The 27,207-nt window shown below is 36.5% G+C and overlaps 10 protein-coding genes across 10 annotated transcripts; 5 read left to right on the forward strand and 5 right to left on the reverse strand.

Moving 5' to 3' along the window:
- Nucleotides 1-1,270: 1,270 nt before the first annotated feature.
- On the forward strand, nucleotides 1,271-2,434 carry PHYBLDRAFT_68335 (C2H2-type zinc finger transcription factor; the record flags this gene model as incomplete). Its single annotated transcript, XM_018441932.1, has 3 exons — nucleotides 1,271-1,581; nucleotides 1,676-2,106; nucleotides 2,382-2,434. The coding sequence occupies 3 exons, from the start codon at nucleotides 1,271-1,273 to the stop codon at nucleotides 2,432-2,434; spliced, it is 795 nt and encodes a 264-aa protein (XP_018286002.1).
- A 435-nt stretch (nucleotides 2,435-2,869) lies between these two features.
- PHYBLDRAFT_79128 (hypothetical protein) lies at nucleotides 2,870-4,106 on the reverse strand (the record flags this gene model as incomplete). The annotated part of the gene is made up of 6 exons (XM_018443433.1): nucleotides 2,870-3,263; nucleotides 3,348-3,456; nucleotides 3,553-3,681; nucleotides 3,745-3,790; nucleotides 3,899-3,919; nucleotides 3,991-4,106. 6 exons carry the CDS (start codon nucleotides 4,104-4,106, stop codon nucleotides 2,899-2,901), a joined length of 786 nt encoding a protein of 261 aa, XP_018286003.1. The 3' UTR covers nucleotides 2,870-2,898.
- A 909-nt stretch (nucleotides 4,107-5,015) lies between these two features.
- Nucleotides 5,016-6,072, reverse strand: PHYBLDRAFT_136701 (hypothetical protein). The gene is made up of 5 exons (XM_018429805.1): nucleotides 6,042-6,072; nucleotides 5,834-5,959; nucleotides 5,613-5,774; nucleotides 5,418-5,550; nucleotides 5,016-5,350 (listed from the first exon to the last, which is right to left on the reverse strand). The coding sequence occupies exons 1-5, from the start codon at nucleotides 6,054-6,056 to the stop codon at nucleotides 5,118-5,120; spliced, it is 669 nt and encodes a 222-aa protein (XP_018286004.1). The 5' UTR covers nucleotides 6,057-6,072; the 3' UTR covers nucleotides 5,016-5,117.
- A 2,358-nt stretch (nucleotides 6,073-8,430) lies between these two features.
- PHYBLDRAFT_79130 (hypothetical protein) lies at nucleotides 8,431-10,683 on the forward strand (the record flags this gene model as incomplete). Its single annotated transcript, XM_018443434.1, has 7 exons — nucleotides 8,431-8,560; nucleotides 8,671-8,813; nucleotides 8,883-9,010; nucleotides 9,078-9,574; nucleotides 9,649-9,770; nucleotides 9,863-10,099; nucleotides 10,216-10,683. The coding sequence occupies 7 exons, from the start codon at nucleotides 8,434-8,436 to the stop codon at nucleotides 10,501-10,503; spliced, it is 1,542 nt and encodes a 513-aa protein (XP_018286005.1). The 3' UTR covers nucleotides 10,504-10,683.
- Nucleotides 10,684-10,688: 5 nt separating this feature from the next.
- On the reverse strand, nucleotides 10,689-11,852 carry PHYBLDRAFT_183442 (hypothetical protein; the record flags this gene model as incomplete). The annotated part of the gene is made up of 1 exon (XM_018438769.1): nucleotides 10,689-11,852. The coding sequence occupies one exon, from the start codon at nucleotides 11,850-11,852 to the stop codon at nucleotides 10,725-10,727; it is 1,128 nt and encodes a 375-aa protein (XP_018286006.1). The 3' UTR covers nucleotides 10,689-10,724.
- Nucleotides 11,853-14,382: 2,530 nt separating this feature from the next.
- Nucleotides 14,383-16,162, reverse strand: PHYBLDRAFT_117948 (hypothetical protein; the record flags this gene model as incomplete). Its single annotated transcript, XM_018428608.1, has 4 exons — nucleotides 14,383-14,999; nucleotides 15,079-15,462; nucleotides 15,568-15,835; nucleotides 15,941-16,162. The coding sequence occupies 4 exons, from the start codon at nucleotides 16,160-16,162 to the stop codon at nucleotides 14,383-14,385; spliced, it is 1,491 nt and encodes a 496-aa protein (XP_018286007.1).
- Nucleotides 16,163-17,329: 1,167 nt separating this feature from the next.
- On the forward strand, nucleotides 17,330-18,019 carry PHYBLDRAFT_151051 (hypothetical protein; the record flags this gene model as incomplete). The annotated part of the gene is made up of 3 exons (XM_018432591.1): nucleotides 17,330-17,341; nucleotides 17,417-17,577; nucleotides 17,857-18,019. 3 exons carry the CDS (start codon nucleotides 17,330-17,332, stop codon nucleotides 18,017-18,019), a joined length of 336 nt encoding a protein of 111 aa, XP_018286008.1.
- Nucleotides 18,020-21,318: 3,299 nt separating this feature from the next.
- On the forward strand, nucleotides 21,319-23,088 carry PHYBLDRAFT_160317 (hypothetical protein). Its single transcript, XM_018434159.1, has 4 exons — nucleotides 21,319-21,360; nucleotides 21,505-21,519; nucleotides 21,904-21,960; nucleotides 22,049-23,088. The coding sequence occupies exons 1-4, from the start codon at nucleotides 21,327-21,329 to the stop codon at nucleotides 22,891-22,893; spliced, it is 951 nt and encodes a 316-aa protein (XP_018286009.1). The 5' UTR covers nucleotides 21,319-21,326; the 3' UTR covers nucleotides 22,894-23,088.
- Nucleotides 23,089-23,290: 202 nt separating this feature from the next.
- PHYBLDRAFT_127943 (hypothetical protein) lies at nucleotides 23,291-24,618 on the reverse strand. The gene is made up of 3 exons (XM_018429197.1): nucleotides 23,983-24,618; nucleotides 23,872-23,883; nucleotides 23,291-23,735 (listed from the first exon to the last, which is right to left on the reverse strand). The coding sequence occupies exons 1-3, from the start codon at nucleotides 24,485-24,487 to the stop codon at nucleotides 23,359-23,361; spliced, it is 894 nt and encodes a 297-aa protein (XP_018286010.1). The 5' UTR covers nucleotides 24,488-24,618; the 3' UTR covers nucleotides 23,291-23,358.
- A 1,092-nt stretch (nucleotides 24,619-25,710) lies between these two features.
- PHYBLDRAFT_151054 (C2H2-type zinc finger transcription factor) lies at nucleotides 25,711-26,959 on the forward strand (the record flags this gene model as incomplete). Its single annotated transcript, XM_018432592.1, has 4 exons — nucleotides 25,711-25,941; nucleotides 26,048-26,605; nucleotides 26,759-26,872; nucleotides 26,939-26,959. 4 exons carry the CDS (start codon nucleotides 25,711-25,713, stop codon nucleotides 26,957-26,959), a joined length of 924 nt encoding a protein of 307 aa, XP_018286011.1.
- Nucleotides 26,960-27,207: the final 248 nt, after the last annotated feature.

Genomic DNA, 27,207 nt, shown 5'->3' on the forward strand with positions numbered 1-27,207 from the left:
ATGTTAGGAAGGTTGTATACTCTGATGGTTATTCAATATCATTTGTGTTTTCAAGAGTCACAAAGAAAAGCAATTCTAATGCCTCCCCCAAAAAAAAGCCGCCGGATTTTCGGAATGAAATCGAAGATGGATGTCAAGTCTGGGCCGTGGACCCTGGGATGACAACAGTATTGACATCTGTAGATCCCTCCGGCCGCCAGAGAAATTTGAGCCAAGACGAGTATTAGCATTTATGTGGATTCAATGACGCTGCATATGTCCGTAAGAAGCACCCTCCATCATCAGAATAATTATAATCATTGTGTTATTGATATAACTCTTCAATACACCCTTGCAGGCAAATTTAGCAATTATTTAATATATTCATTCCATTTTTGCTTTTGTTTTTAAACTACTATTGTAAGAGTCCAGAGAAAAACTAACATCATCCTCGAATTGTGTGTCTTGTACAGTGTGTTTCACTGTAAAGGCTAGAAATGTTAAACAGGCATACCTGAAATTTTTATAACTTTATACTATATTATATATATTTTTTTGGCCAATAGGAAGCAAGTAATAAAGATCCCTGAAAGTGACCCTGTCTTTATAAGGGCCGGGTTGGATTGACGGCAAATCAATAAAGAAAGAAAAGAATGAAATGAAATGAAATAAAGAGCAAAATAGAAAAGAGGGTATAATCAGGTGGTTGACCTAAAGAATAAATAGATTAATACAGTGAATGAGCATACTTAATATAAATAAAAGACACCACAAAAAAAAAACACCCTTAGTAATTATTATTGTTATTATTATTATTTAAAGTGACCTGGTTGGTTGGTTGGGTTGGGTTGGTGGGCCCTATACTCCACAAGAACCCTTTTTTTTTCCTACTATATAAAATAATTGATACTAAATTTAAACCATTGGAAAATAAAGAAAATGTATATATATATATTTTATTTTATTTTTTTATCCGCGGGCCAATTGTGATCTATTGGTTATATAATCTTGGCCTCATTTGATCGCTGAGCTCCATTCCTTTTTTTTTTCTCTCTCTTTTCTCTCTCGCCTTTTTTTTTTATTTTTTTTTTATTTTCCCTTGATTTTTGGCCTTAGTTTCCCTGCAGTCTCGAGCTTTCCCTTTTTTCCCTTTAACCCTTTTATTTTACATTATTTTATATTATAATAATAACAATAATAATAATAATTTTTTTCCCTCCTTTTTTTCCCTATTATTCTTATTTATTATTTCTACTACTAGTATTAGTCTTACTATTACTATTTCAAACCTATGAGCTCCATGCCAACAGACGACCTGACACTTTCGGTCATTGATGCTTCGGGTCGTCAGATTAGTCTCCTTAACAATGATGCGCCCAACCCTGTACGAGTCAGTCTCCCATTGCTGGCAGGCACAGCAACCTCAGACCAAGACATACCAATGTCGCCTTCATCCCGGATGCCCTCCTCACCAAACTCGTACTCTTCAGACGAAGCACCGGGCAGCAATGGATATGACACAAACGGCACTCCCTCTGACCAACAATCAAAGCGAAAATACCACTGTTCAGAACCTGGGTGTACCAAGAGCTTCACCACGAGGTAATATATATATAAATAAAAATATAAAAATTATCAAATAATTCTTAATACTCAATACACCTCTTCTATTCTCTCATATTCTTTATTTCTACAGTGGACACCTGGCTCGGCACAACAGGATCCACACCGGTGAAAAAAACTTTCCATGCTTGTTTCCCGGTTGCCAATCCCGCTTCTCACGCCAGGACAACATGATGCAGCACTATCGAACACACATGTCACCAAAGTCGAGAAGAACTCACAAGAAGTCTGCAGCAGAAGAGGCCCGGCCACGACCCCGTCTCCATGCTCACCACCGGATCCGCTCTGACCCTGTACAGGTCGAGCCACCTCTCACAATCGACCAGCATCTGAGCAACTATCACCGCTCGCTCCGAACACCCGCACCTGCCGAACGATTCTCACCTGTTCGATGTAACCAGTTTCCAAAACCTCTCTTCAATCCTGTAATCCCAAAAAAGACCTCCTCTCCTAGACCTCACACACCTCATACGCCTCATACACCTCACACACCTCACACGCCTCAAGCCACTCGACCCTCTCCACCAGTCTCACCTTCACTCCCATCAATTCAACACATCATCGACACCCCCTCTCCCCCGTCTCTTCCCGCCCCATCTCCAGTATTTCCCACTCCTTCCTCAGGCCTCTTTTATCAGCACAGACCCTTAACCTTTCCCCATCTTAAAGACGCCACGCCGGCCACATTCTCTCTCCTCCACCCAACATTGAGTGTATCCACAGGCATGAAAACAGACAAGACAACAAACAAATCAACTCCACAAGATCCTCCTGAGGATCATATCTCGGACGCAGATCAAGATACAGACACAGCTGGATCTTCATCTGGTAGTCTCCTTCAACTAGCCCACATCGTAAGCACATTTGGGTAGAGAAATGTACACACACACACATTTCTTGTTTAACAAACAAACAAAATGCAAACAAATACAAATACACCCACACCCATACAAACAAACAAACAAACGAATGAACAACTGAACAAATGAGCCAACCAATGAATGAATGAATTAATCTTTTCAATCACTTTCTCCCTTTCTCTTTAATGATTTATATATCTACCCATCTATCTATCACTCTATCTATTTTGTACTATATCGTCTCTCTCTTTCTTCCTTATTTTTCTTTTCTTTATTCATTCGTTCTTTCCTTTTGTTTTTTGCTTGCAGTCGATGTTACTCTGAATACATGCTTCTTCATCTCCACTGTCTTTATATATATATATATATATAATAAAACCACACTGAAAACGCATTTCAATATATATATATATATATTTATATATATATATTTAAGCTACTTGTTCGATATAGTATCATAACTAGGTGGAAGATCACTCAAAGATTGATCAAGTCCAGGATTTGGATTCAGAGAAGGATGTTCATAAGGAACTGGCATTGGAGGAGGGGGATAGACTCTTTGATTGACCGGTGATATCGTACATTGTGGCTGTATTTGCGGAGTTGGCATATATGTAGAAGAAGGAAAAGGAGCAGGAGCAGGAGGAGAAGGAGGAGGATAGACTATTTGATTACCACCACTTGTGGACCCTTCCTGAACTGGCATAGGTGGCGGAGGATAATTTGTATGTCCACTTGCGCCACCTGAAGGCCCTTCATAAGCTGGCAAGGGCTCATAATGTTGTGGGGTTTGGTTTGTTTCTAATGTTTCAATTTTTTTTAATAACTGGTTCATTTCATCTTCTTTTCTTCTTTTGTTCAATTAATATACACTTCATTTATTACCTCCTATACGCTCTAAAAGACTTCGATAAATCGTTGTGAATTCAATGGAACCACCCTCACGGAATGTCAAAGAAAGTTTGCCATTTTTTGATAGTCCACCACCAGGTACCTTTTTGTGTATATATTCATACAAAAAAGTTAATAATGATTATAATAACCTTTATTGTTCTTCCATGTACAACCCAAATACTATCCGTAGTTTTACCGGTAACAGTATCCCCGAAATATAGTTGGCGCCAAACCAAGGTTGTTCCAATTTCCAATTTTTCCACATTAAGACTGGTACGTTGAGGGTCTGAAATGTCTGAGAAGGTGAAGATGCTGCAAACACAATCTATAGGTTATCCATCTCTGTATTAGATTCACAAATATCCCAAGTACATATGAACACACTTACTCTTTGATTGGTCAAGGTAACCGTACCATCCGCTTCCCAGTAACCACTATACACACACACACATATATATATATATATATTAGGTCATATTTTAGTCTTCTTCGTCTTCTTCTTCAAATAAGACCCTATATTTTAATATCTCATCAAATCTTACCCAGCATTCCCCGGATAGCCACTAGATTTTTTATATAAATATATATATTATTTGAGTAAAATAGACAACCAAAAAAAAACAATTAAACTCACTTCTCATTGCAATCAAGCACCATTTTGACTGCATTCTGGGTTGTAAAGACCTTTTCACCAGGTAAAAGAACAGGAGTTTGCCCATTAGGTCCGAGCATAGCCCAATTTAAGCTCATGATGTGTATAGTAAAGATGAGTAAATAAAATAAAACAAAAGAGAGGGAGAGAGGAAAAGAGACGGACTTGGCAGAATCACCTTTAGGTCATGCAGCCTGTCATTTGTGAAAAACCGACATTCCTAGTCACAAACACACGTACATGTGTGCGTATATTATTTCCAAGAAAAAAATTATTTGCACACGTTTTTTTTTAAAATAATAATTAATTAATTAGGGGGTTTCATAAATTAGTATTTTATTTTATTTTTTCTGAAATTAAATAATGAACATTAACAAAAACAAAAATGTCACTGTTTTCCTTTCAAAAGTGAGGGAACCTACTACTGACAATAGTAGACTAGTTTTGCCCTTTCAAAGTAACACCGCATATATACTGTAATGAGACTCTCCTAGCGAAACGAAAAAGTTAAAAAGTAGAATTAGAATTAAGGCAGTTTCATGATCTCTCATGATGAAGATATAAGTGGAGGTATAGATCGTTGAATTTAATTCATTGGCCAACTAAAGTCAGTATAAATATCAAGTGATTGAGTTCCCCTTTAGAATTTAAAAAAATTCTAATTTCGTATATATTTATTTTATGACCAAAAATTGTCCTACAGCCTTTAAATTTCAATTTAACAAGCCTCTCTTAACCAATAATTTACTAAATTTAACAGTAATAATAATAACAGCTTCAACTGCCTGAATTTGCAGATGTAGCAAAACCACCCAAGAATCATTTCTTTTTAAAAAAATGTCTCCAATAAGCAGGCGTCTGGATTTTTTGTGAGTTTGAAAAGAAAAAGAGATTAGGCCAAGTCTATGCTTGTAAGTCATCGTTTTCAAATGTGATTCTTTAATGCGCAAAAATATAATAAAGTTCTTAGTAAGACAATTGCTCAGCTAAAAAGCCAAATGGAAGTTAAGGATTTGAAGAGCTAAATAGATTCCAAGCTCGGTGTTATTTAGGTTGATATATACTTATATTATTATCATTATTATGTAATAGCAGTAAATCATGTTTCTTTATTTGAAACGAAGTTCAGGTGGACAATCGGGCTGCGCAAAAGGATGCGTTTGCTTAAACTCAGGTAATGTCATGAGAGTGTTAGAGATACGAGTAATCAACGGATATGGCTTCATGTCAAGGTTGTTGCGATGAGCATTCTGGACCATTGGTACCAAGAAAAAGTCGGCCATTGTGATGTGCTCTCCTACAGTGTAAGTTCCTGAAAGATTCTCCAACTCCTTCTCTAAGCCTACAAAAAAGCAACCCAATCAATAATGGATACTACTTTAATGCGTGTGTGTTTATGAATTATTTACCTTTGAACCCTCTTGCGATAAACTCTCTGGCCCACTCTTCTTGCTTCTCCTTTTCATCACTCACGTATCTCAGAACGCTCAAGTTTTGAAGAGGATGAATATCACAGGCAATCATTTGACACACTGCTCGGACCTATAATTTACGTCACGCTCACATAAGCATTCTGTATATATATCGCTATTCTGATTACGTACCCTAGCGCGATGAACAGGCCCTGAAGGAAGTGTGGGTCGTTCAGGGTAGGTTTCCTCGAGATATTCCATTATAGCCATACTCTGTAAAAGAATCTTTCCCTCTTTGGTTACAAAAGTAGGGATCTTTCCGGTTGGATTGATATCCAAATACTTCTTTTCTTTCTAGATACGCCCACTTTTGTGAATAAGACCTGTATATTGGCGTACATAGCATTACTTACGTTCTCATTTATGAGCAAGTTGACATACTCTGTATTGTACTCAATACCCTTCCAGGCCAACGCCAATCTTACGCGCCACGAAGCACTAGATCTGAAATAACTATAGAGAGTGGGGAGAGTTTCTTCCTATCCATTAATACACACATATAGAGTGTTAATAATAAAGCTCTGATTATATTTGTGTATATGTATTTTTAAATAAGCTTACACTTGTATCAGACATAAGAGTAGAAAAAAAAGGGTGATTAAAGAACAATCTCAAGAGAGCAAATCTCAAAAGGGCACAATATGAAGGTTTTGTCCTATTCTCACGCTGAACGTCACTAATGGTCATAGTCACACACAAATGATTAAACCTGGACTGATTTATTCGGGAAACGTTACGGACATGCTGATGAGACCAAATTTGAATAATCAGGGGTGAGGTCACTGACAATTACTTTCTTTTTTGGGGGGTCATACTTTATTATTTGCTAAATGCTTCAAAAAAAACTTTAATCCTACGGGGCCGGCATTCTCTGTAGGGTATGTTGCCTTGAAATAACATGAAGAATATATTCTTCTTCAAAAGCTTGGACTACAGACCGAAGAAAGAATAAATCCTTTAACATTGGTTGAAATAAAATATTCAAAAAACTAGTAAGAGGTAGACTTTGTGGAACTTTACTTCCAAAACAACATAATTGCCATCAACAAGTAGTTGGTAAAAAATTATAAATAAATCTTATTTCAATTTCATTTCTGTAAAGCTATGACTTTTAAAGATATTTGAAACTATTGAAAATATTCTAAGAGTATCCGCAGTGGGAATTTTGTATTCAAATTAGTATTTTCTTTGCGCTTTTTATATATTGGGAAATGTAGTACTTCTATATCAGCGTCTTTTGTTTTAAAGAAAAACCCCCCTCCACCTGATGAGCCTTTACTGAAGAAATGATTTGGTTAAATTAACTGACTTACTACTATTATATCTGGTTAACTAGTCTTATTTTTCAAATAAATAACGAGGTAGGCCGCTTGTCTCGATTGGGACAGTTTAAGAACCAATAACCATACTATTCTAATAAAGAAAAACCTTGTTAGTCTAAGTTTATTTGAATATTTTATTCTTATAAATATTTGATACTAAAGCAAAAACAAACATAATCCATACAAAAATTGAATTGTTGCTTAGTTTCTTTTACTTCGTCTCATATGCTGTATACTCATCTTCTAACATTTATGATAGTACTTCTTTCTAAAGTTTATTATATAGTCTTTATACTGTTATCAATTCAAGCACTCAATGCCCATTCACTCTACCTGTTTGTTGAACTTTATGAAAGGCTTTCAAATTTCTATAGAAGTCTTGATAACCAGAGGTTCTCTTGTGTAAATCCAATTGCTATATGATGTGCAATTATATCCCTAACTTTACCTACTTCTCTACTGTTTATTTCAATTAGGCACACAATTACCATTGTATATATTATATACATAATTATATGTATAATGATGACAAGAATATTTCTGATATCATTGAATTATTTAAAATCTCTGGTGTCTTTGAAGTCTTTAAAGCACCTAGAGCCCTTGGAGTTATTAGGGTCCTTAAAGCCATTAGGGCCCTTATAACCTTTATACCCTTAATAATCCTTAAAGCACATACAATATTCAAGTCTCTAAAGACCCTTAAGTTTTCAAAGTTTTCAATGCTGCTAGATTCTTTTAATTATCTGATGTTTTTGATATAGTCAAAGCTTTATTTACTAGAAAAGTAAAATTTTCATCGATTTTTTTAAATTTAAATAACAATTTCAAACCTTTGGTCAAATTTTTCTTAAAAAAAGATTGTGCGGTGTTTTAACAAAATAAAAAAAAATCGGTAAATTAAGAGTGGAAGTACTATTTTCTTTCTGCTTTGTACATCGTTTCCTACAGGGCCTCGCATCTCAAAGCTTTGATGTCGACTTGGCCTACATGGGAACGTAGAGTAAAATCGCAATGAATCATGATACTCCGGTTGCATAGAGAATATTGCAACTAGGCCACTATTTAAGATCTTGCACATTTCACCATCCCAATCACTTTGAAATCATTTAAATAAATGTTAAGAAAATTTCATCATAATTCTTGTTTACTATTTTCGCCCATATCTACATGCTTTCTTTTTATATATATTCTGCGTTAAATAGTACATGTGAAAGGTCATTACTACTTAACATATTGTAAAATAAAGCAACAATAATACCAAATAAATAAATATTAAATTTTCATTCACTTGGAAAACTGAACATATTTTTGCTCTTATATATATATATATATCAAACACCATCGGAAGGTGATATATGTACTGTTTTTCACTATAATAAACAAATGAATAGAGAAATAAAGGTTATTGTCACAATGATTTATGACGCGACTTGGATCACATTCAGACGCGTACTACGTCTTGGTTTTCCTAATCACGCTCAACTCAAAGAACGTAAAACAAGAATTCCAAAAAAAAAAATTCCAAAATTTGGTGGTGAAAATAGATATTAAAAGGGACCGCGTTCTCAATGGGTCAAAATAAATCCAATTAAAGCCATACTGTGTTTGTTCTTCTCACTCCATCATCCATGTCTGTCCTACCTGATCAGATCATCACTAAGCAGGGACCTTTAGCTCGTGTTTGGTTAGCTTCCCATTGGGAAAGAAAGCTATCAAAGTCTCAATTCTTACAGACCAATCTCGAAAAGACGATTGGTAAGAACCTCTATTGCCATCGCACCAAAATAAAAAACAAAAACAAACAAACAAACAAACAGAAAAACCCTGATAAATAAGATTTACTTATTAACCATCTCTCTTACCAGATGCCATCAGCATCACTCAGCAACAGGAACCTTATGCCTTGCGTGTTTCGGGACAGCTCTTGTTGGGTGTTGTACGCATCTATTCTCGCAAGACTCGTTATCTCTTGGAAGATTGTAATGAAGCTCTTGTGAAGATCAAGCTGGTGAGTTCTGTTGCTAAACAATTAATCCTGGATACAAACTCTTATACACTATAAATTTCTTGGTAACAGGCTTTCAAAAAGGGCAATGTCAACATGCCCGACATTAACCAATCGGTTGCTAACCTCGGAAGCATTACATTGCCTGAACGACTCACAGAATTTGACATTCTTCTTCCCAGTATCTCTTTCAACGCCTTGTAAGCTTTGATTTGCCTTGTTTGAGTGTTTGTTGCATTTCATAGACCAAAAAAATATTATATACAGATATACCAATCCTGTCGATTCCAGAGATGCTGTACTTGATAATCTTGAAGGATTATCCTTCTCTCAAGACATCACTCTTACTGATGTTCAGGACGGTTTAATGAGTGGAAGCTGGGGATTCGATATGATTGAACAGAGACGCCGTGACATGCTGACCGACACCGAACGCCCATTCGATTTCTCGAACAACACATTCTTTGATATTGAGGGCGGTCGTCGTGATGCTGTGCAGACTGGCGAGTTTAGCGACTTTTTCGGAATGCAGGACATTGAAGAGCCCATGAACAAGATGGGTCTCGAAGACAATGTCCAACCTGTATTGGACAACAATGATTCCGTGGACTTTGACTTTGATCTTGGTGATGATGAGATGAATACCAGACCTCAGACCAACAACGAGTTCGCTTTTCCTGATGATCAAAACGATGCACTCAACCGCCAGCGTGAGACTAGCGAGATGACTGATGCTCCTTTCCTGGAAACCTTGACTCAAACAGGTATGCTACCAAGTTTGCAATGTAATTGAGCGATATTAATTGTAAATATATTCGTACTGTGATTTTCATCATAGACGTGCCTGCTATTCAAGAGCCTGCGCGTCGTAGACGCCGCCTTGTTGTTGACAAGGTGACAGAGATTCCTCACGATGAACTCAAACAGTACATGCAGGATACTTCCACAATCATTGACAAGGTAAATACAATACAAGACTAATGCAATTGTTTACGAAAAGAAGAAGAGAAAGAAAGAAATATCTAAAATCATCCTTTTTTTTTATGAAATAGTCCGCCGATGAGCAACAGTACAAAGAATTGAAGTCTATTGAAAAGGTGGACCTTATGCGTCCATCTGCCTTGACTTCTGTTTCTGGCCTTGATAACCTGTTTGCCTCTTTGTCTCGTAAGCGCAGAGCTTCTCAGATGATTGTAGAGAACCAGGATGTCCATCAAGACAATGTCATGCAAGACGACACCGGTTTTGACAACTATGATTTTGATGCTCCTGATATGGATGATATTTATGTAAGTTGACAGCAATATATATAATATCCTTGAAAATAACTTTCCAAAAAATAACAAATAATAAAATATAAGAATTCTAATATTCATAATCTCAAACCTATTTTATTTGTCTACAGGAATCTCGTCCTCCTCAGGACTTGGCTTTTGAGGGCAGTCAGGATAGCTATCGCCCTAACAGTCAGTCTGCTATTAGCACACACGCTCAGATGACATTGGAGAAGATTGAGAAAATCACTGTGGGTAATCGCTCGGTAGTCTTTAGAGAGTTGGCACCTACAACCAAGGCAGATGCTGCTCGCATGTTTTATGATATTCTCCTTTTGTCCACAAAGGATAAGATCCAAGTCAAACAGACTAATGCCTTTGGAGACATCCAAATCCGCCCTCATGCTGCTGCCTTTTGAATTGAATAGAGACACTCTGTGTTCATTTTCTTTCCATCTCTCCATCTCTACCTTTCTATCTTTTTCTATCTCTCTATTTCTCTTTCTTTCTCTAATCTTAGCATGTACAGACTTCATTGTGTTATTCCCTTTCATTTTATTTTTATTTTTATTGGTAAAAGCAAAATCATCAAAAACGAGTATTTATATTTGTAAAAGATTTTGTTTAAAATGGAGGAAACCTAAGCATGTTTTTGGATATCGGATACTAGCTTATTAAAAATTCCAGTTGCTGACAGAGTACCTTCTTCAGAATACTTGGCTGCCTTTGTTGTATTATCTCCTGATAAGAGATACATATAATCGGTCAAGCTATTTTTTGTTCCATGAGTCACAATGTCGGCTATTTTTGCAGAGTGTATATCGTATGGGGGGATCTCAACTGAACTTCCTACCGAATCCTCTATATTTCTGACTAGTTTATTGGGGAAGCAGCGTGCACGACGACCTGTAATCACTTTAGTGATCTTTGTGGGTTCTTGAGAGTGTAGCATAACATCTTTATGAGCAAAAGGAGTAGGCGACTCCTTGGAAAGCATAAAAAGTGTTCCGATCACAGCGCCATCTGCGCCCCATTTCAACAGTGCATCGGCAACGGTGGGACCATCACTGAGTCCACCTGCAGCTAGGATAGGTATTTTGCTGGTAAGAGTATTGTGTATAGCTTGAACAAGATCCCGGGTAGACATTTCTTTGCCTTGATCAGAAAGGAAAGAGCCACGATGCCCACCTGCTTCTAACCCTTGAGCTACGATAGCATCAGCTTTGGGTTGTGCCTCTGGAGAATCTTCTCCTGCCAGAATGAGTGCTTCTTGCACAGTTGTAGCCGTTCCAATAATGTATATTCCTGCATCTTTGAAGGCTTTGAACAAATGATCAGGGAGGTATCCAAAGGTAAAAGAGACTACTTGAACGCCTTCTTCAATAATAACAGTTGCCTGACTATCAAGTGGAGGGGACCTCATGGCAAATTGTAGTGGTTGTGAAATACCAAGCTCATGACGAATGTTGTCAAGGAATGTGTCAGTTGGATATATTTTTGCCAGTTCTTCGCGAGTAGGCGGGGGAGTTTGTCTACAAAAGATATTGACTGCAAATGGCAGGGAGGTTTTTGCACGAGTATCACGAATAATCTCGCGCATTGCCTCGGGTTGGGTTGTAGCAAGACCCAAGGATCCTAGTCCACCTGCATTGCTAATTGCCGCAGTAAGATCAGAGGCTGCATGACCTGCGCAAGGGGCTTGAATTATAGGGTATTTTAGTTTGAGTGCACGAGTAAACGCAGTAGAGGCCCATGTTAATCTCGACATTACAGTATATATATATATATGATTGAATACTATATATGCTGTTCGCCAGCGTACGAGGGAATCATCGAGGGAATTGTATCGAGGAGATTGCATTACGTCATATAAAATCCCGACTATTATTCAGCATCTGTTTCTTAATTTTTTACTAAAATACTTTGTCGGTCTTTGTTTTTTTTGCTAATGATCTGCTTTATATTGGCTATGGAAAATAAGCCTTATAAGTATCGTCGTTTAGTACATCCTTTTTTGTAATCAGAGTCCTTATTTTAGAAACTTTGCTTACCCGGAGTTTAATAATTTACTATATAAAGTACTTTCTTTCAATTCCCTCAATGCAATTCTCTCGAAGATTCCCTCGTATGCTGGCGAACAGCATTAGTCTGTCCACATCAAATATTATACAACCATGTTATTCAGAAAAGTTCTCTTTTCATTACTGACAATTATTTACGAATGATGACCCTAATAATACAGCTTATCTTGGAACTTTTTTTTTTTAGCTTTTAGTCTGTCTTTACCAACTGTTCATAAATGCAAGACGAATCCCTATCTTGATCAGCATTTGGTAAACTCTCGATAATACGATTCTAAATACAAAAACAAATATAGTCAGAAACATAAATCATGGTTTCCAGGCATACTTGCATGTGTTGTAACTTGGCTGTAAAATTAGGAACTTCCACTGACTCATGTTGAATTCATGTTGAATTCATTTGTATTCACTGCTCAAGTTCAATTCAAGCGTAACGAAACTTATATTATAGTCTAATAAATAAATAGATAGATAGATAGATAAATAAGAAAGACACCAGTGGTCAATTACTTGTTATCAATAAAAAATAATTTCTCTTACTATTAACTAATATACCAAACGTTTTACACTCTTTAGTTGTTTCGGAAACTTTTATTCTAAGATGGAACTGTCTTTTACACAGTTCCCAAAATCTGCATTATCAGTCATAAGACCGAAGCTCTTGTTGTGCTACCACAATTTCTTTGTTAAAACGAGTATTTCAGAATGATTCTATGCTATTTATCATTTTCTGGGCTAAGGTATACAAATTAAATGTCAAAATGGGGAGTGGGTCTAGCAAGAGTCTCCTCCTACTTAGACATTAGCTTTCTTTCACTGGTATTAGCTTCAGCGCCATCATACAAGATGGTGATAGAATCGTGTCTAGGAACGCAATAGATTTGAAGTATCTCATTTGTGGCAAATGCGGTGATGTACCTACACTTATAAAATAACAAAATATGGACTCTTTATTCCTTCACTTTTTGATATATCATACCAGTAAATTGAAAGAAAGTCATCCATTAAAAACATGTTCTAAAGCAAACAAGAAACATGCTTAACAATGTAATCAATTTTTGATGAAGGGTATTATACTTAACACCACTTCTACGTGCCAAATTTTTCTTTGTTATCTATACATAGTATATAAAGTCAAAAATAAGTATAGAAAATAGAAAAAATGAGATTTCCTACATGGTTGATAGCATATTGTATATGCAAAAAGCATTACTTGTAGTTAGCTGTACTGAAGAAGAAGATTTTTTTTGTTCATTGATTGTCTAAAAAAAAAAGGGTGGTGTCTATACCACAAACTGGATCTATTATAAATAAAACGAAGGTGAGGATTTGCTTTTACTACATGATTGGATGAACCATAAATTTAAACTTGCCTTGTTTTTTTTTTAAAAAAAAGTTATTGGTCCAATTGAAGAAGGAACGTATTGTTAAAAATCAGGTACCGTCAAGTCCTAATTGATAACAACCTGTAAAGATGATGTTGACAAAATACCTCAATTGGATTTGCAAAAGGCGGCAAAAACATTTAACGGTAAATGAATAAAACTCCACGTCCGTTGAAAATCGGAGATTCATATTATTTCAGAAAAGGAAGGAGGTGAAAAAAGAAGACATTCAAAAACCACTCTCTGGGAAGATCCCTGGGAAATCTTTCCAAGAACCCCCTGAGGCACCTCTAATTTTTTTCTATAGTGTATATTTTAGCTTTAGTGCTTTATATTGATGAAGGGAGGTCTTAATCGTGAAGCAATATTATTGGTTAATGAAGATTTACAAATCGTACGTACATTTATTATTGAATACCCCTAATAATAAATAAATAAATAAATAAAATGGCTTCATGAGACCAAGATACAAAAGAAAAAGCAGTGGAATTTTGACTTATTTATATGTATATTTTATTTTTATTTTTTGAAAAAGAAAACTAGGGTTCAGGAACTATACTAATGAGAGACAATGAAGATATACACACATGCCACGATGAAGAAGGTCTTGGGAAAGAAAGTTAACCTTTTCTTCTTCTTTTTTGTTTAGAAACAGGATAATAATGCAGGAAATACAGGTATGACAGGGTTGTACATGAGAAGAGAAGAAAGGAAAATAAAATAAAATAAAATATAAAGAAAAGTAGAGAAGAGATACAGGGTGATATTGATGATGATGATTATGTTGTTATTGTTGTTGTTGTTGTTGTTGTTGTTATTGTTGTTATTGTTCTTAGGCTTCAAAAGTGGTATCATCGCTTTGATCGTCCTCTTCGTGCTTTACACGTTCTTGGGTTCGCTTGACTTCAGCTGGCCAATTGACGCTAAACAAGAAGATGCCTTCGCCAATAGAAGCAATAAAGAGCGCAATTGAAAGGCCTGCCCATAGACCAGATAAGTTCCAGCCGGCCTTGAATGTCAAAAAGAGTCCAATAGGAAGGGCAACGATATAGTATGCAAATATATTGATCCATGCTGCAATTTTCTGTCGTCCCAGACCACGGATGGCACCACCACACACGCCTGCCAGTCCATCGGCGATCTGGAATAGGGCGCACATTGGAATGATGCTGGCCACACGGTTCACAACCTCGTCTTCAGATGTAAAGAGATATCCAAACCATGAACGAGTTGCCATCAAGATTGCTGAGTTTAGAGACCCAAAAATTACAGCATAAATCATGGCAACTATTGTAGCACAACGAGCCTTCTTGGCCTTTGCCTCGCCAAGTGAGTTACCAACGCGGTTAGACGCAGCAATGGCAATACCAAACGGAATTGTGTATGTGGCTGATATAGTCGTCAATAAAATTGACTGCGCAGCAAGGTCAACCGTACTAAGGTAAGAAGCTATACAACATGTGGGATGTGTTAATTTATTTATTTATTTATTTATTTATTTATTTATTTATTTATATATGAAGCTTACCAGCAAGAGCACAGAGCTCAAAACTCCACCACTCGGTACAGACCATCAGAATTCCAGGGATAGCCAACTTGAGGAAGGACCACCAACCCTCGAGGCTTTCTCGGGACCATCCTCCCCATGCCTCTGATCCAGCCACAAACCGGATGTAGAGCAGCAACAGACCCAACATAATCCAATAGCTCAGACTAGTTGCGAGCGGTGCGCCAATAAAACCAAGGCCGAGAGGATAGACCATCATGTAATTCAATCCAAGATTGATTGGGGATGCTACCATAAGCACATAGGTAGATGCCCTCATAATTCCCTGTGCCTGCAGGTATTTCTTTGTTGCTTCGAATGTGATGTATGCTGGTGCGCCTATGAGAAGGTATCTCAAGAATTGGCCTATTTTGTGTTGTTTTGTGCATAGGAATAATGATGGTTATTAGTATTAGTATTGATATATATATATATTTCTCAGTCTCTCCCTTCTTCTTCTTTTTTTTTTACCTGCGCGAAAAGCAATGTCAGGCTCTTGATTTAAAGACAGAAGAATGCCTGTTGCATTCCACCAGATTATTCCAATAGGAATAAACATGATTGCCAGAATCATCAATGCTCTCTGGAGATGTATTCCCAAGAGTGTCTTGTCATGGGCACCGGTCCATGCTTGGGAGCACAGTGTATCGAGAGCTGTGGTTGTTCCAAAAGCGATGCTCCATGCACTCACACTTGCAAACATACTTCCAAGAGCTGCGGCACCTAACTCAGTCGGTCCCTGGTACACATATACACACAGACACACATACGCGTAAAGAGATTAGATTTGTACTCCCATATAGAAAACAATAAAGAAAACATAAAACGAGTCCATTGAACTTACGAGATGTCCCAGAGTAAAGATACTGGCCATTTGGAATGAATTTTGGAGAAGGTATGTACCAATGATAGGTAGACTGTTTACTATTAACCAGGTGAACTCCTTTCGCCAAGTGGTCTCTTCATGGTCGACTGTCTTTGGTGACAGTAGAGGCGTCTCCTCGGTAAGTCTGGTAGAGATTGAAGACGTTATTGATACTGTGTCAGACTGTCTTGGACTAGGCATGTCAAGGAGGGAAAGAGGAGGAAAGAAATAAGGAGAACAGACGAAGGATTGAAAATTTATGGCTCCTACAACTAAAAAAAAAAAAAAAAAGTGAGGTGGGTGACACTGACGCCTATCATGGACTCCGAGAACTGGAGGTTAAATGATCTGAGCCTATTCTTTTTGCGGAGTCCTTAAGTGTAAGAAGAAGATATATATATACATATATATATAAAGTTCCCCTTTTGAAGATTACATTATTTTTATGATATAAAATGATCTTTGCAAGTATTAAAGGTTTGTGTTCTTTGTATGAAAGATTGGTTTATAGATTGGAAGCAAAGAAATGTAAAGGATTTAACAAAGTACATCTATATTTTTCTGTCAGATCCAATTGACCATTATTTATTACAAAGCCTTTAAAGGCTGTACAACCTGTAGAGAATAAAAAGAAAACGAGCATTAATGTGGTCCTTGTAGGGATAGTACCCAGGTTGAGATGGGCAATACGGTTTCAAGACTTGATTTGGATACAGTAGTCCTCATGTCTGCTAAAGAACCAATGACGTCAAGGGATTGTCTTTTTTTAAAATAAAATAAATAAATTATCATGCTAGCTATGTTTGTCAGAATTAAATTTCTGGTAGTAGTGATAAAAACATAGCAAAGTAAGATATTAAAATTTAATAGGCTTGATCCAGAACTGCACTGGTCTGAAAAGATATAATATATAGCTGCCTTCTTGGTGTGGTATAAATGAAAAGATTCTCAGGCTTGTTTATAGTCTCGAATATTTTTTTATGTATATATTTAATCAATATATAAAGGCAAGTCACTAAATTAAGATGTGATTTTATAGGAGACTGAATTGTCTGTGGATATAAATTCTGAAATACCACACAGACCACTTGAGGTTGCTCCAAATATATATATATATATATATATGTATAAAAGATCAACAGAGATAGGGTTCAACTGTGGTGAGACCAGAAAGAAAGTGATCTTCGTCAGTAAGATTATTCAAATAAAGCCTGTTTAGCTAGAATAAATCAAGCAACTTTCCGTATTCGTTACTACAAGCAATATTTACAATTCATTTACAGTTTTACCGATACCTGTAAGAAGTGAAAAGAGATCAAAATGGAAATCGATCTTCTTGTTCTTATACATTGGAAATAGCGCTGGAATATGAGTAAGAGTGTAAATTGCCTTCTCCGAACAAAGCTGCCATTATTTCATATATTTATTTATAATTTCACAAGTAATACAAAGTAGAAATCCTCCTCTATCCCTCCCACTGCCACTGCCACTGCCACTGCCACTGCCACTGCCACTCCTACTCCTACTCCTACTCCTACGCTCTTACTCCTACGCTCTTACTCCTACTTCTCATATCATCTCATATCATCCTTCTTATTGACAATACCAAATAAAAGGTCTTTATAGTCCAAACCAATAAACATGTGTCTCTTTTAAAGTAATCAACATAAGGTTCATTTAAATTGTACTTTGAGATATACTTCATGACTTTATTTGTTTCTTTTTATGACTGTTTATTGGATAACAAATATCATTCTATACATCATTTACAAAACACATGCATCTATATTATATAAGCACGCCAAACACAAAAATATATGGATAGATAAAAAAAGATTAGTATTAAAGTAATGATAATATGGTTTATCTACACACCTGATCTATCAAACAAATAGCCAAATAGTCAAGTATCTACCCAACTGCATGGTGAACAGCGATATCGACAGCGACACCAACAGCGACATCGACATGTTGTTTTATGTGTTACGATCACGAAATATGGCACGTGCTACAGCGGAAACCCGCCAAATTATAGTTTTTCTTTTCCTCTCAACCTAGTTTCTGGATTTGTTTAAATACCTGGTCTGGTTTACTTTCACTCGTGTATATATATATGTGTGTGTGTGTTTGTGTATGTATATGGGTATGGGTGCTCTTGCGTTTCTACTAGGTATAGAATGAATACGAAAGTCAAGACAGAAACAGAAATACCTGCTGCTTTATTTTAATCATCAATTATGTTTAATAATTTATTTATTTATTCATACATACATACATATATACATACATACATGGATAGGATGTATGAACTGATGTAGGAGCCTCAAGTTTGAATATAATCCCTGAGTTACAGCGCACAGTGTACACCCTACACCTTGTACCCTACAGCGCACAGCGTACAGCGTACAGCGTACAAAGGAGTAGGAAATAAAAGGGAAACAAGAATTAGTGAAACAATTGATTAGTTTGATATTAAGATGGCGTTCATTATATTTATATTTATATTAACTAAGACTTTGTAGAGCCTGGTGTTAATATTATAGTCAAATTCTCATCAGTAATCACAAAAATAAAAATAAAAATAAAAATAAAAATAAAAAACCCCAACATACAAGATTTTAACCTATAAAAAATAATTGGGTAAATTCATTTTTTGTTAGAGATCAGTGCAACCTTAAACCCGCCACCGTGCATTTAGTTCTTCCTTCACCCACCCTACCCAACTCGTTTCAGCAACTACAGTCAAAGAAAGTATCAAAGTCCCAAGTCATTGTGCTCCAAACTCACATACACTGCAAATAGTTTAACTCACAAAGTAATAGTAAATCTTTGACAGTATAGAGTATAATTCACTGAAAATTTCAAGCAGTTACATAACATAACAGAAACGCTAAGCCGAAATTTTGCTTCATTGGCATAAGCTCAATCAAATTAATTAGTGAACCTTCTCAAATCTTTAATGAATTTATACAACAATGTTTTTAAGCTTTTATGCCCTGAACTTTATTGAAAAGTTCAATCGTCTTCTTACAGTAGATGGAGATACGATCATGTCATCAGAACATGTATTTTAATATCTCAGACGTTCTTATAAAAGTCTGATCTTTACTATTTGATTCAATTAACGCCATGTTCTCTCTTTTTTAAAGAAAAATAAAACCTATTTCTTCGTCTTTGCACCAATATCTATGTTTTGTGTCTAAAGTGTAAAAACCAAAAAAAAGCAACCGCAAGAAACTTCCAGGCTTAAAACGTATGTCTTCAATATGTTGCTCTATATAACCTAGAGTACAACTATTGCCTATGTCAGAATATACTTGTAAAATACGAAATCAATATATAAGTATAGGACAGACAAAGGTTGAAAGGTGAAGAGGTGTGTCTAAATTGCTCAACTTGCTAATTCGAGTTCTACTTATATATACATATATATTGAACAGGTAAAATGCCTGTAGAGATTTTTTAAAAAAAACTGTACCCAGCCAATAGCGGCGTTTTGAATGAACTCGCATTTTTTTTGCATTATGTAAATCACCAAATAAAAAAGAAACAAAATATATGCAAAAAGCCCTTTATTAAAATCAATAGAGGTTATTCAAGCTGTAATTAGTATTTGTACCAAGAAAATCGAACCCCTATCTTTCTTCCTACATTGACAATCGACACATCAGCGGTATTCACTTTGGAGTCTACTTTACCCAATCGATATCTCTGTATAATTATGTTAGTTAGAATTTATGTAAGTGTGAGTGTGAGGGTATGTATTGTTTAATTGTTTAATTGTTCTATCTTGGCAGAAATATAGCTCTATTTGTTCTAGCAAAACGTAAAACTCAAACTTTGCCTTTGCTAGAAATTAATCTGTGTACCTGAATCTCCAATGCTAGTCTAACAAACTTTGGGCGTCCTATAAAGAAAGATAAAAAACAAATATCCCTGTCAAATACCTCTACAGCTCCATCGTCCCCTTTAAAGCATCTTGACTCGAATTATTGCTTAGCCTCAAAAACACTCATAAGGAGAACCTCAAAACTTTCCAATCATTAAACTCATAAATCAACCAATTCATTCTGTCACTTGACTCATCGTAATACATAATATATATACATCTTTAAATTCAAGTATCCAGATGTTCAGTAATAACACAGTCATATCTGATTTGTTGTAAATACCATCAAAGGAAAAAACATGTAATAAATAAGGTCCCAAGATATATATTGATTGTTGGCTTGGTTGTTTGGTTTTTTTGTCTCAAGAGTATTGAGATATCACTCAAAAAAAATCTCTACAGCCATTTCGATGTACATCTCTGCATACTCATGTACATCTATAGATGAACTTGTCTATAAAAATATATAGAGTCGTTCTTTATTAGTAACATTATTAAAAACAGTATTTGTATATGCTGTACTCAATATTCTGGAGCTTGTGCCAATTCATATACAGTACAGAAAGCACAGCTCTATAGCATTTTACGATCATATTATTGCAGATCTATTGTCAAAAGACACAGCGAGAAACAATCAATTGAGCCTCTTTCTCTCTCTCAATTTTTCCCGTATTCGCTTTCTTTATATGATTTGTGTGATAATAACAAAACAGCCCCTGTATTATATACATATGATATATTTTTATTAGTAGTGTTCAAATAGTACCAGGTTATGTGAATGAGATTTTTTTTTAAAAAAAAAACAATACACTCGTAATTTTCTTTTGTTTTTGCTGTAGAGGTTAAAGTACACTAAAGAACCAACGACAGCATAAAATGATTGAAACAGTTATATCTAACTGTGTTTTTTTTTAAAAAAAAACAAAAACAAAATAAATCCTTTGTAACTTATCAATGTAGCCATAGAAACAAGACAATATTACAAGGCAGAAAAATATAAATAAGAAGAAATAGAAGATACCGAAAAAGTTAATTTCTTCCCTCATGATAGATCTCAGGATAATTGATATAGTTGGTATATGTATATGTATATATCTATATCTATATATATATCTATATCTATAGTCGAAGCATAAAAAGTAAAGTATAACGTTTATGTATGTATTTATATATTGTACTAATGATAATAATAATTATGATTCTGAAAAGTAATAAGAAGAAGAAGAAGAAGAAGAAGAAAAGGTATCATAAGCAGAGAGTAGTCCTCTTGCCTACCATATATTAATTTCATTGAGAATACAAAAATCAAAAATCAAAATCAAAATCAAAATAAAAAAATAAAAACTGAACTTCAAGTGAAAAACTGTACTGGAGTTGCCATTTTTGGGTGACCGCTTTGAGGCCCGTCCGTTTTGGATATGGGCAAGGATGACAAGTTCATCCATCCAATTCCTCCTCTTTTCTTCCAGACAGAACATGGATACTCTTACTCTTCGCGGCACCCTTGAAGGTAACGTATCAGGCGGATGGATGATTAATATGGACAGATGGATGAATATGGATCAGATTTACTAAGAAATATATCGATGTTTTTTTTTGTTTTTTCTTTACTTTTTTTATGTTTTGTTTTTATTTTCATTACAATTATGATTAGGTCACGGCAACTGGGGTAAGCATTCATTCAACAGACAACCACTTTAAGGTGTTAAAAGCACCAAAATATAAATATATATGTATATATATACCATAAATTATAATATAAAAGAAAGAGGAACTATGATGAATGAATCCTGCTTATACATATTATATAAACAACACACCCCTGGGCAACCCCATTCATACATCTACACCAATACCAATGCCCACAACATCACACAACAACTACGCATTACGAAAATTCAAAACAACAACAAGAAGCAAAAAGAAGAAAATTATGATAAAGATAAAGAGAGAAAAGACGACTTTCCTTACGACAACAAATTTATATACGAATCTTGTTTTCCCGGACTAGTTAATCTAATTTTGTAATGTTGTTGTGTGTGTATGTGTATAGTCACTGCCATCGCCACTACCTCTGAGGCACCCGACATGGTCTTGTCCGCTTCCCGCGGTAAGTTTATTTAAAATACTTGTTAGCTCATTGTATGAGTTGATTAGAACAAAGTCTCATTTATTTATTTATTTTTTTAAAATTTTAGACAAGTCCATCATCGTCTGGCACCTTATCAGAGATGAGTTGAACTACGGTATCCCCCGTAAGTCTCTCCTCGGTCACTCCCACTTCGTTGAGGACATTGCCATCTCTTCCGATGGTCAGTTCGCCTTGTCCGCTTCCTGGGATAAGACTCTCCGTCTCTGGGACTTGAACACCGGCACCACCACCCGCCGTTTCGTTGGCCACACCAACGATGTTCTCTCCGTTTCTTTCTCTGCCGATAACCGTCAGATCGTTTCCGGATCCCGTGACAAGACCATCAAGCTCTGGAACACCCTTGGTGAGTGCAAGTACAACATCACCCAGGATGGTCACTCCGAGTGGGTCTCCTGCGTTCGCTTCTCTCCCAACCCTGCCAACCCCGTCATTGTTTCCGGTGGCTGGGACAAGATCGTCAAGGTCTGGGATCTCACCAAGTTCAAGTTGAGAACCAACTTCATCGGCCACAAGGGTTACGTTAACACTGTCACCGTCTCCCCCGATGGTTCCCTCTGCGCTTCCGCCGGTAAGGACGGTATTGTCATGCTCTGGGATCTTAACGAGTCCAAGCACCTTTACACCCTTGAGGCCGGAGATGTTGTCAACGCCTTGACCTTCTCCCCCAACCGTTACTGGTTGTGCGCTGCCACTGCCTCCTCCATCAAGATCTGGGATCTCGAATCCAAGTCCCTTGTTGATGAGCTCCGTCCCGACTTCGCTCAGGTTGGCAAGAGAAAGACTCGCGAACCCGAGTGTCTCTCCGTCGCCTGGTCCGCTGATGGCTCCACCCTCTTCTCTGGCTACACCGATAACCTCATCCGTGTCTGGCAAGTCTCCCGCACTCTCTAAAGAATTAAGAAGACAGACATGCCTTTCTTTTCCTCCTTCTTTTTTTTTAAGGGCCTAGTGCAAAAATAAAATAAATAAAGTGTTTTGTATTTGATTTGACGAATTGAATTGAATTGAAATATTACATGAAGAAGTTTTATAGCAATTATCTATAATCTGTTGTGTATAATAAATGTTATAAATTTTATATACTTGATTCTTTTAAAAGGTATATATATATATGTGAGTAAGTGAAATGAGTAGACCTAGCCAAGGGGAAGGGGAGGGGTAGGTTGTGAAGTGAATTATTAAAAAATATATATACAATATACACAAAACTGGCTTTATATATTTAATAGTACCATTCTTCTCTTGCTTTTTTTTAATATATAGTTCGAGGGGTTAAAAGTCTTTCTATACTTTTTATATATATATATACATATATGTATGTATGTATGTATGTATGTATATATTTTAAATTAAAAATTAAACGCGACAGTTTGTAAAAGCCATGACCATAATATCGGTGGCTCCAATCTCTGTCAATCGGTCCATAATCTCTCCCTTTTCCTTGCGAAGAATCATTGCTGAGACTGCAACCCATCCCTCATGCGAGTCCAGGGTGGATACAGTGGGAGCTTGTCTACCAGGTGTAATAAACTTGGCCTTCTCGAGGTTCTTACGCTCGACATTGTAGGTGCAAAGTACATATCTCTGGGCTGCAATTACACCACGTACGCGTGTTGCAATCTTCTCTACAAGCTCGGGATGCTTGGTGTTCTTGTTAGCCAATAAGACTGACTGAGTTGTGAAAAAGGTGTGGATATCGTGAAGACCAGCAGCACGCATTGTCTCACCGGATTCTACGCACACAGACACAAGCATAGAGAGAGAGAGCGAACTTTAGTTTTGGCCTGTGATTTTTTCGCGCTCCAGGAGTTTACTCCATTTGGATCAAATACCACATATTCACTGCACATTATATTGTAAGCCACTTACCAACAAGATCAACTACAAGGCAAAAAAGGGAAGAAAGAGTACATGAGTTAAAGTTAGATACCCTGATTGGTTAAGAGTACACATCTTTTTTTTTTTGCTTTCGCAACTTACTAATTCCATCGGCTAAACCAAGAGCACAGGCGGCTTCGACGGATCCAGACACGTAGCTGATGGTTGTTTTCTTTTTTGTGGCCTGATCAAGGGGGCTAAATACAGTGCGAGCATAGGCGTCAAAGCTGGTAACGATACGCTTTCCGACCAGGTCGTCGAGAGTGGTGAGGCCGCTCTTGACAGGTACTTGGAGGCACACACGACACTTGCCAAAGCCAAGTTCAACAATCTCGTCGACCTTACCCTCGCACTCACCCTCTACAACCATGTCCTGACCAGTGATACCCAAATCGACATTACCCTCGGCTACGTATTTTGGGATGTCTGCGGCAGGCAAGAATACCAGGGCAACAGGCAGATTTGTACTCAAGGCAATGTCCTGACGACTGTTGCGACGGAAATGGACGTCAGAGCCCTTGAGAAGTTCGAGACATTGTTCATAAAGACGGCCCTTCTTGGGAACGGCAAACAAAAGGCGGTTATCAAGATCACTGGCAAATTCCATTGTATATATATATATATTTCTTTCGTTCCTTCGTTCCTTTCTCTCGTTATATATATGTATATGTATATTATATACTGTATTATATAATATGATACCTCTTCCTTTCGGTTTTATTTATTAGAAGAAGAAGAAGAAAAAACAAGCAAATTAATGGCATTTGAGATTTAAATATTTTTATTTTTATTTATTTTTATTTTCATAAAAAAAATAAAAATCACTATCGCTTGATCAAAGCGGAGATGTTTTAATTGACGTGCTTTGCCTTTTATTGGAAGCTCAAAGAACACACCGAAAATCTGCTTTATATAAATATGGAAATTGTATGTCACTGAGCCTAAAATAATAGGTTTTTATCTATAAAAGTCAGTTTTGAGCTAAATGTTACTTCTTTTCTCAGAAATATTTAAATAGAAATAAATTGGAGTGGTTGGTACTTTAAAAATCGAATCTCATTTACTTCTTGAGAAATAGCCAATAGAAATACTTAATAGGACAGACTGAAATTAAAAAGCAATTAGAAAAACACCAGTAGTAAAGTCTAGGTTTGTATAGGGAAACCTTACGGACAGACTGTCAGAACAGCCTGAAAGTATACAACATTAGTCATAATTAGTATTATATAGTTACACGCAATCTTACGGGAACGACGTTTCCTGGTGGGGCACGACATTTATATCTAACCGGACTAATCAATTGTGACTACATGTCCCAGGTCCTGTGTCTTTCTCTAATCCTTCAGGGCAAAATGGTGTGCCCAGAAAAAACACATTACACATTTTGTGATGTAATCCGGTTGAATGTTTTACTATTTATTGGTCTTCTTACGCGTATCATGTCTTTCTCTTTCTTTCACCTACTTATATTCCCAGAGTCTGACAGTACCAGCTGGTAGGTAACCCCCCATACACTCGTTCTTTGCAAAGCACAAAAGAAAATCTACGAATATTTTTTATCCTGGCTGGTATTAATTATTGTGAGAAGAATGGATCCTTACGGACCAGATATAGTTATTCTATGCCAGCAAAAATGTCACGATTTGTGGTCCAGTAGAATCAAGATGTCGCCCCCCACCACGAAATGTCGTCTCCCTAAAATTAGCGTCCAGGCTGTCCATAAGGTTCCCCTTTTTTAAGCAAATATGACAAGAAAAATCGTTCGAAAATAACAATAAAAATTCCACTTCTTTTACCACGAATTTCTTTTCTGTTGTTTTTTTAGCAATAATGACCACAATAACAGAATCTCTAGGAACACATCTTATGGTTTACTTAACATACGTCTGCCACAAATGCACATCACCCCCTAAGGTATTCAAGACACCTTTCAACTTGCGACGCCATTTGACGAGTCCTGCCCATATCGAAGCGCTACTATCGCAATATGTAAGGAGAATCTATACCTTTGTAACTGGCGAAACAAATGTAGTCGTTGTTGGAGATACTGCAAACGAAGCAGTCCGAAATTATGGTTGTCCTAGCTGTTGGCTCATCCACTCTGATTTGAATTGAATGTCAAATCACATTGCAAATTCTCACAAGCCCATCAACAAAAATGACACAGCCGTCTCAACGAAAAAAGACGTTCAATTTTCACCCAGCGACTGTCAAGCCTGCGTCCAAGCTTGTTAAAATAACGGGCGAGATTGTTTCAGCTCTACAACCTATTTTAACGATTGTCAAAGATGATTTGATTTCAGATCAAACAAATGTTCTGTCGTTAAAATTGTATCCCACTGCGCATAATCTCATTGTAATCGCATTAAAAGCCCAGCTAGCTGATTTACCTCGATTCCTTTGGACATTTGAGCACAAAAATGATTTAGACAAAGATGATACAATCTTTGTAAATATTATTCAATGCGTGCTCGCAGATTTTTACAGAAAATCTCAGCGCAGCCCGCATTATCAATCAAAGTACGAACGTACGTTCTGGATAGATAGGGTTGTGCATATATTCCGAGCACTCGGCAATCATAGTCAGCTCTTAGGGTTTCAATGGTGTAAAATTCCAACTGAAGAACACATGGAGTTTATTCTTGATCCTCATACTTTGAAACGTAACGTTTCAAATAACTTTCATGATGATGTGGGCTATGACGACAGAAACCGCAATCGTCTGGTAATGGAATGATCAAGCGGGTACAACGACGAGGAAGGTGTAAAGCACTCAAATAACGATGCAATCAAGATTGTACATACCTCCATTGAACTGCTTGATTCCGTCATACAAAGACATATTTTTGCATCATTTGCAAATCTTTGTCTCATAAAGTCATTCTGTGTACAATGCAGCTGTATCAACATCACTCTTTCAATAACTACTTTGGATCCCGAAAACGATGGTTCCTACATTACCATTCGTGCGATTTGCAGATATTCCAACCAAGTACGATAATCGTGCATCATGGGCTTCCGTTTTCGAGCTGGTTTAATATCTGTTTACTTTTCTTAGAGAACAAACAACAATACTTGATACTGTCATCAACAAAAACGTCAATTTTATTCATGTCATTGAAACGGATTGTGGTTTGAATATTATTCAAATTGTCACGCGAGTGATAGATTTGGTCGGCCGTCGGCCAAAAACCTTCCCTTTTTTCTTAATCATATTTCTATATGGAAACTCTTTTACAATCACAGACCCAATTTTTAGCATATAAAAGAAGTTCAACTCAATTCAAATAGACATCCTTTTATCCTTGTTTAAATTTCTGTCTTGCC

This window comes from Phycomyces blakesleeanus (assembly GCF_001638985.1).
Source record: "Phycomyces blakesleeanus NRRL 1555(-) unplaced genomic scaffold PHYBLscaffold_27, whole genome shotgun sequence".
Taxonomy (NCBI): Eukaryota; Fungi; Mucoromycota; class Mucoromycetes; order Mucorales; family Phycomycetaceae; genus Phycomyces; species Phycomyces blakesleeanus.

Excerpts from the sequence above, each read along its gene's own strand:
- PHYBLDRAFT_136701 (XM_018429805.1), bottom strand. Across the intron at positions 5,551-5,612 it reads GGCCTGTTCATCGCGCTAGG|GTCCGAGCAGTGTGTCAAAT; the intron begins GTACGTAATCAG and ends CGTAAATTATAG. Across the intron at positions 5,351-5,417 it reads TATCGCAAGAGGGTTCAAAG|GCTTAGAGAAGGAGTTGGAG; the intron begins GTAAATAATTCA and ends GCTTTTTTGTAG.
- PHYBLDRAFT_127943 (XM_018429197.1), bottom strand. The coding sequence starts at position 24,487 with ATGGAATTTGCCAGTGATCTTGATAACCGCCTTTTGTTTGCCGTTCCC.
- PHYBLDRAFT_160317 (XM_018434159.1), top strand. The coding sequence starts at position 21,327 with ATGGATACTCTTACTCTTCGCGGCACCCTTGAAG. Across the intron at positions 21,961-22,048 it reads GGTCTTGTCCGCTTCCCGCG|ACAAGTCCATCATCGTCTGG; the intron begins GTAAGTTTATTT and ends TTAAAATTTTAG.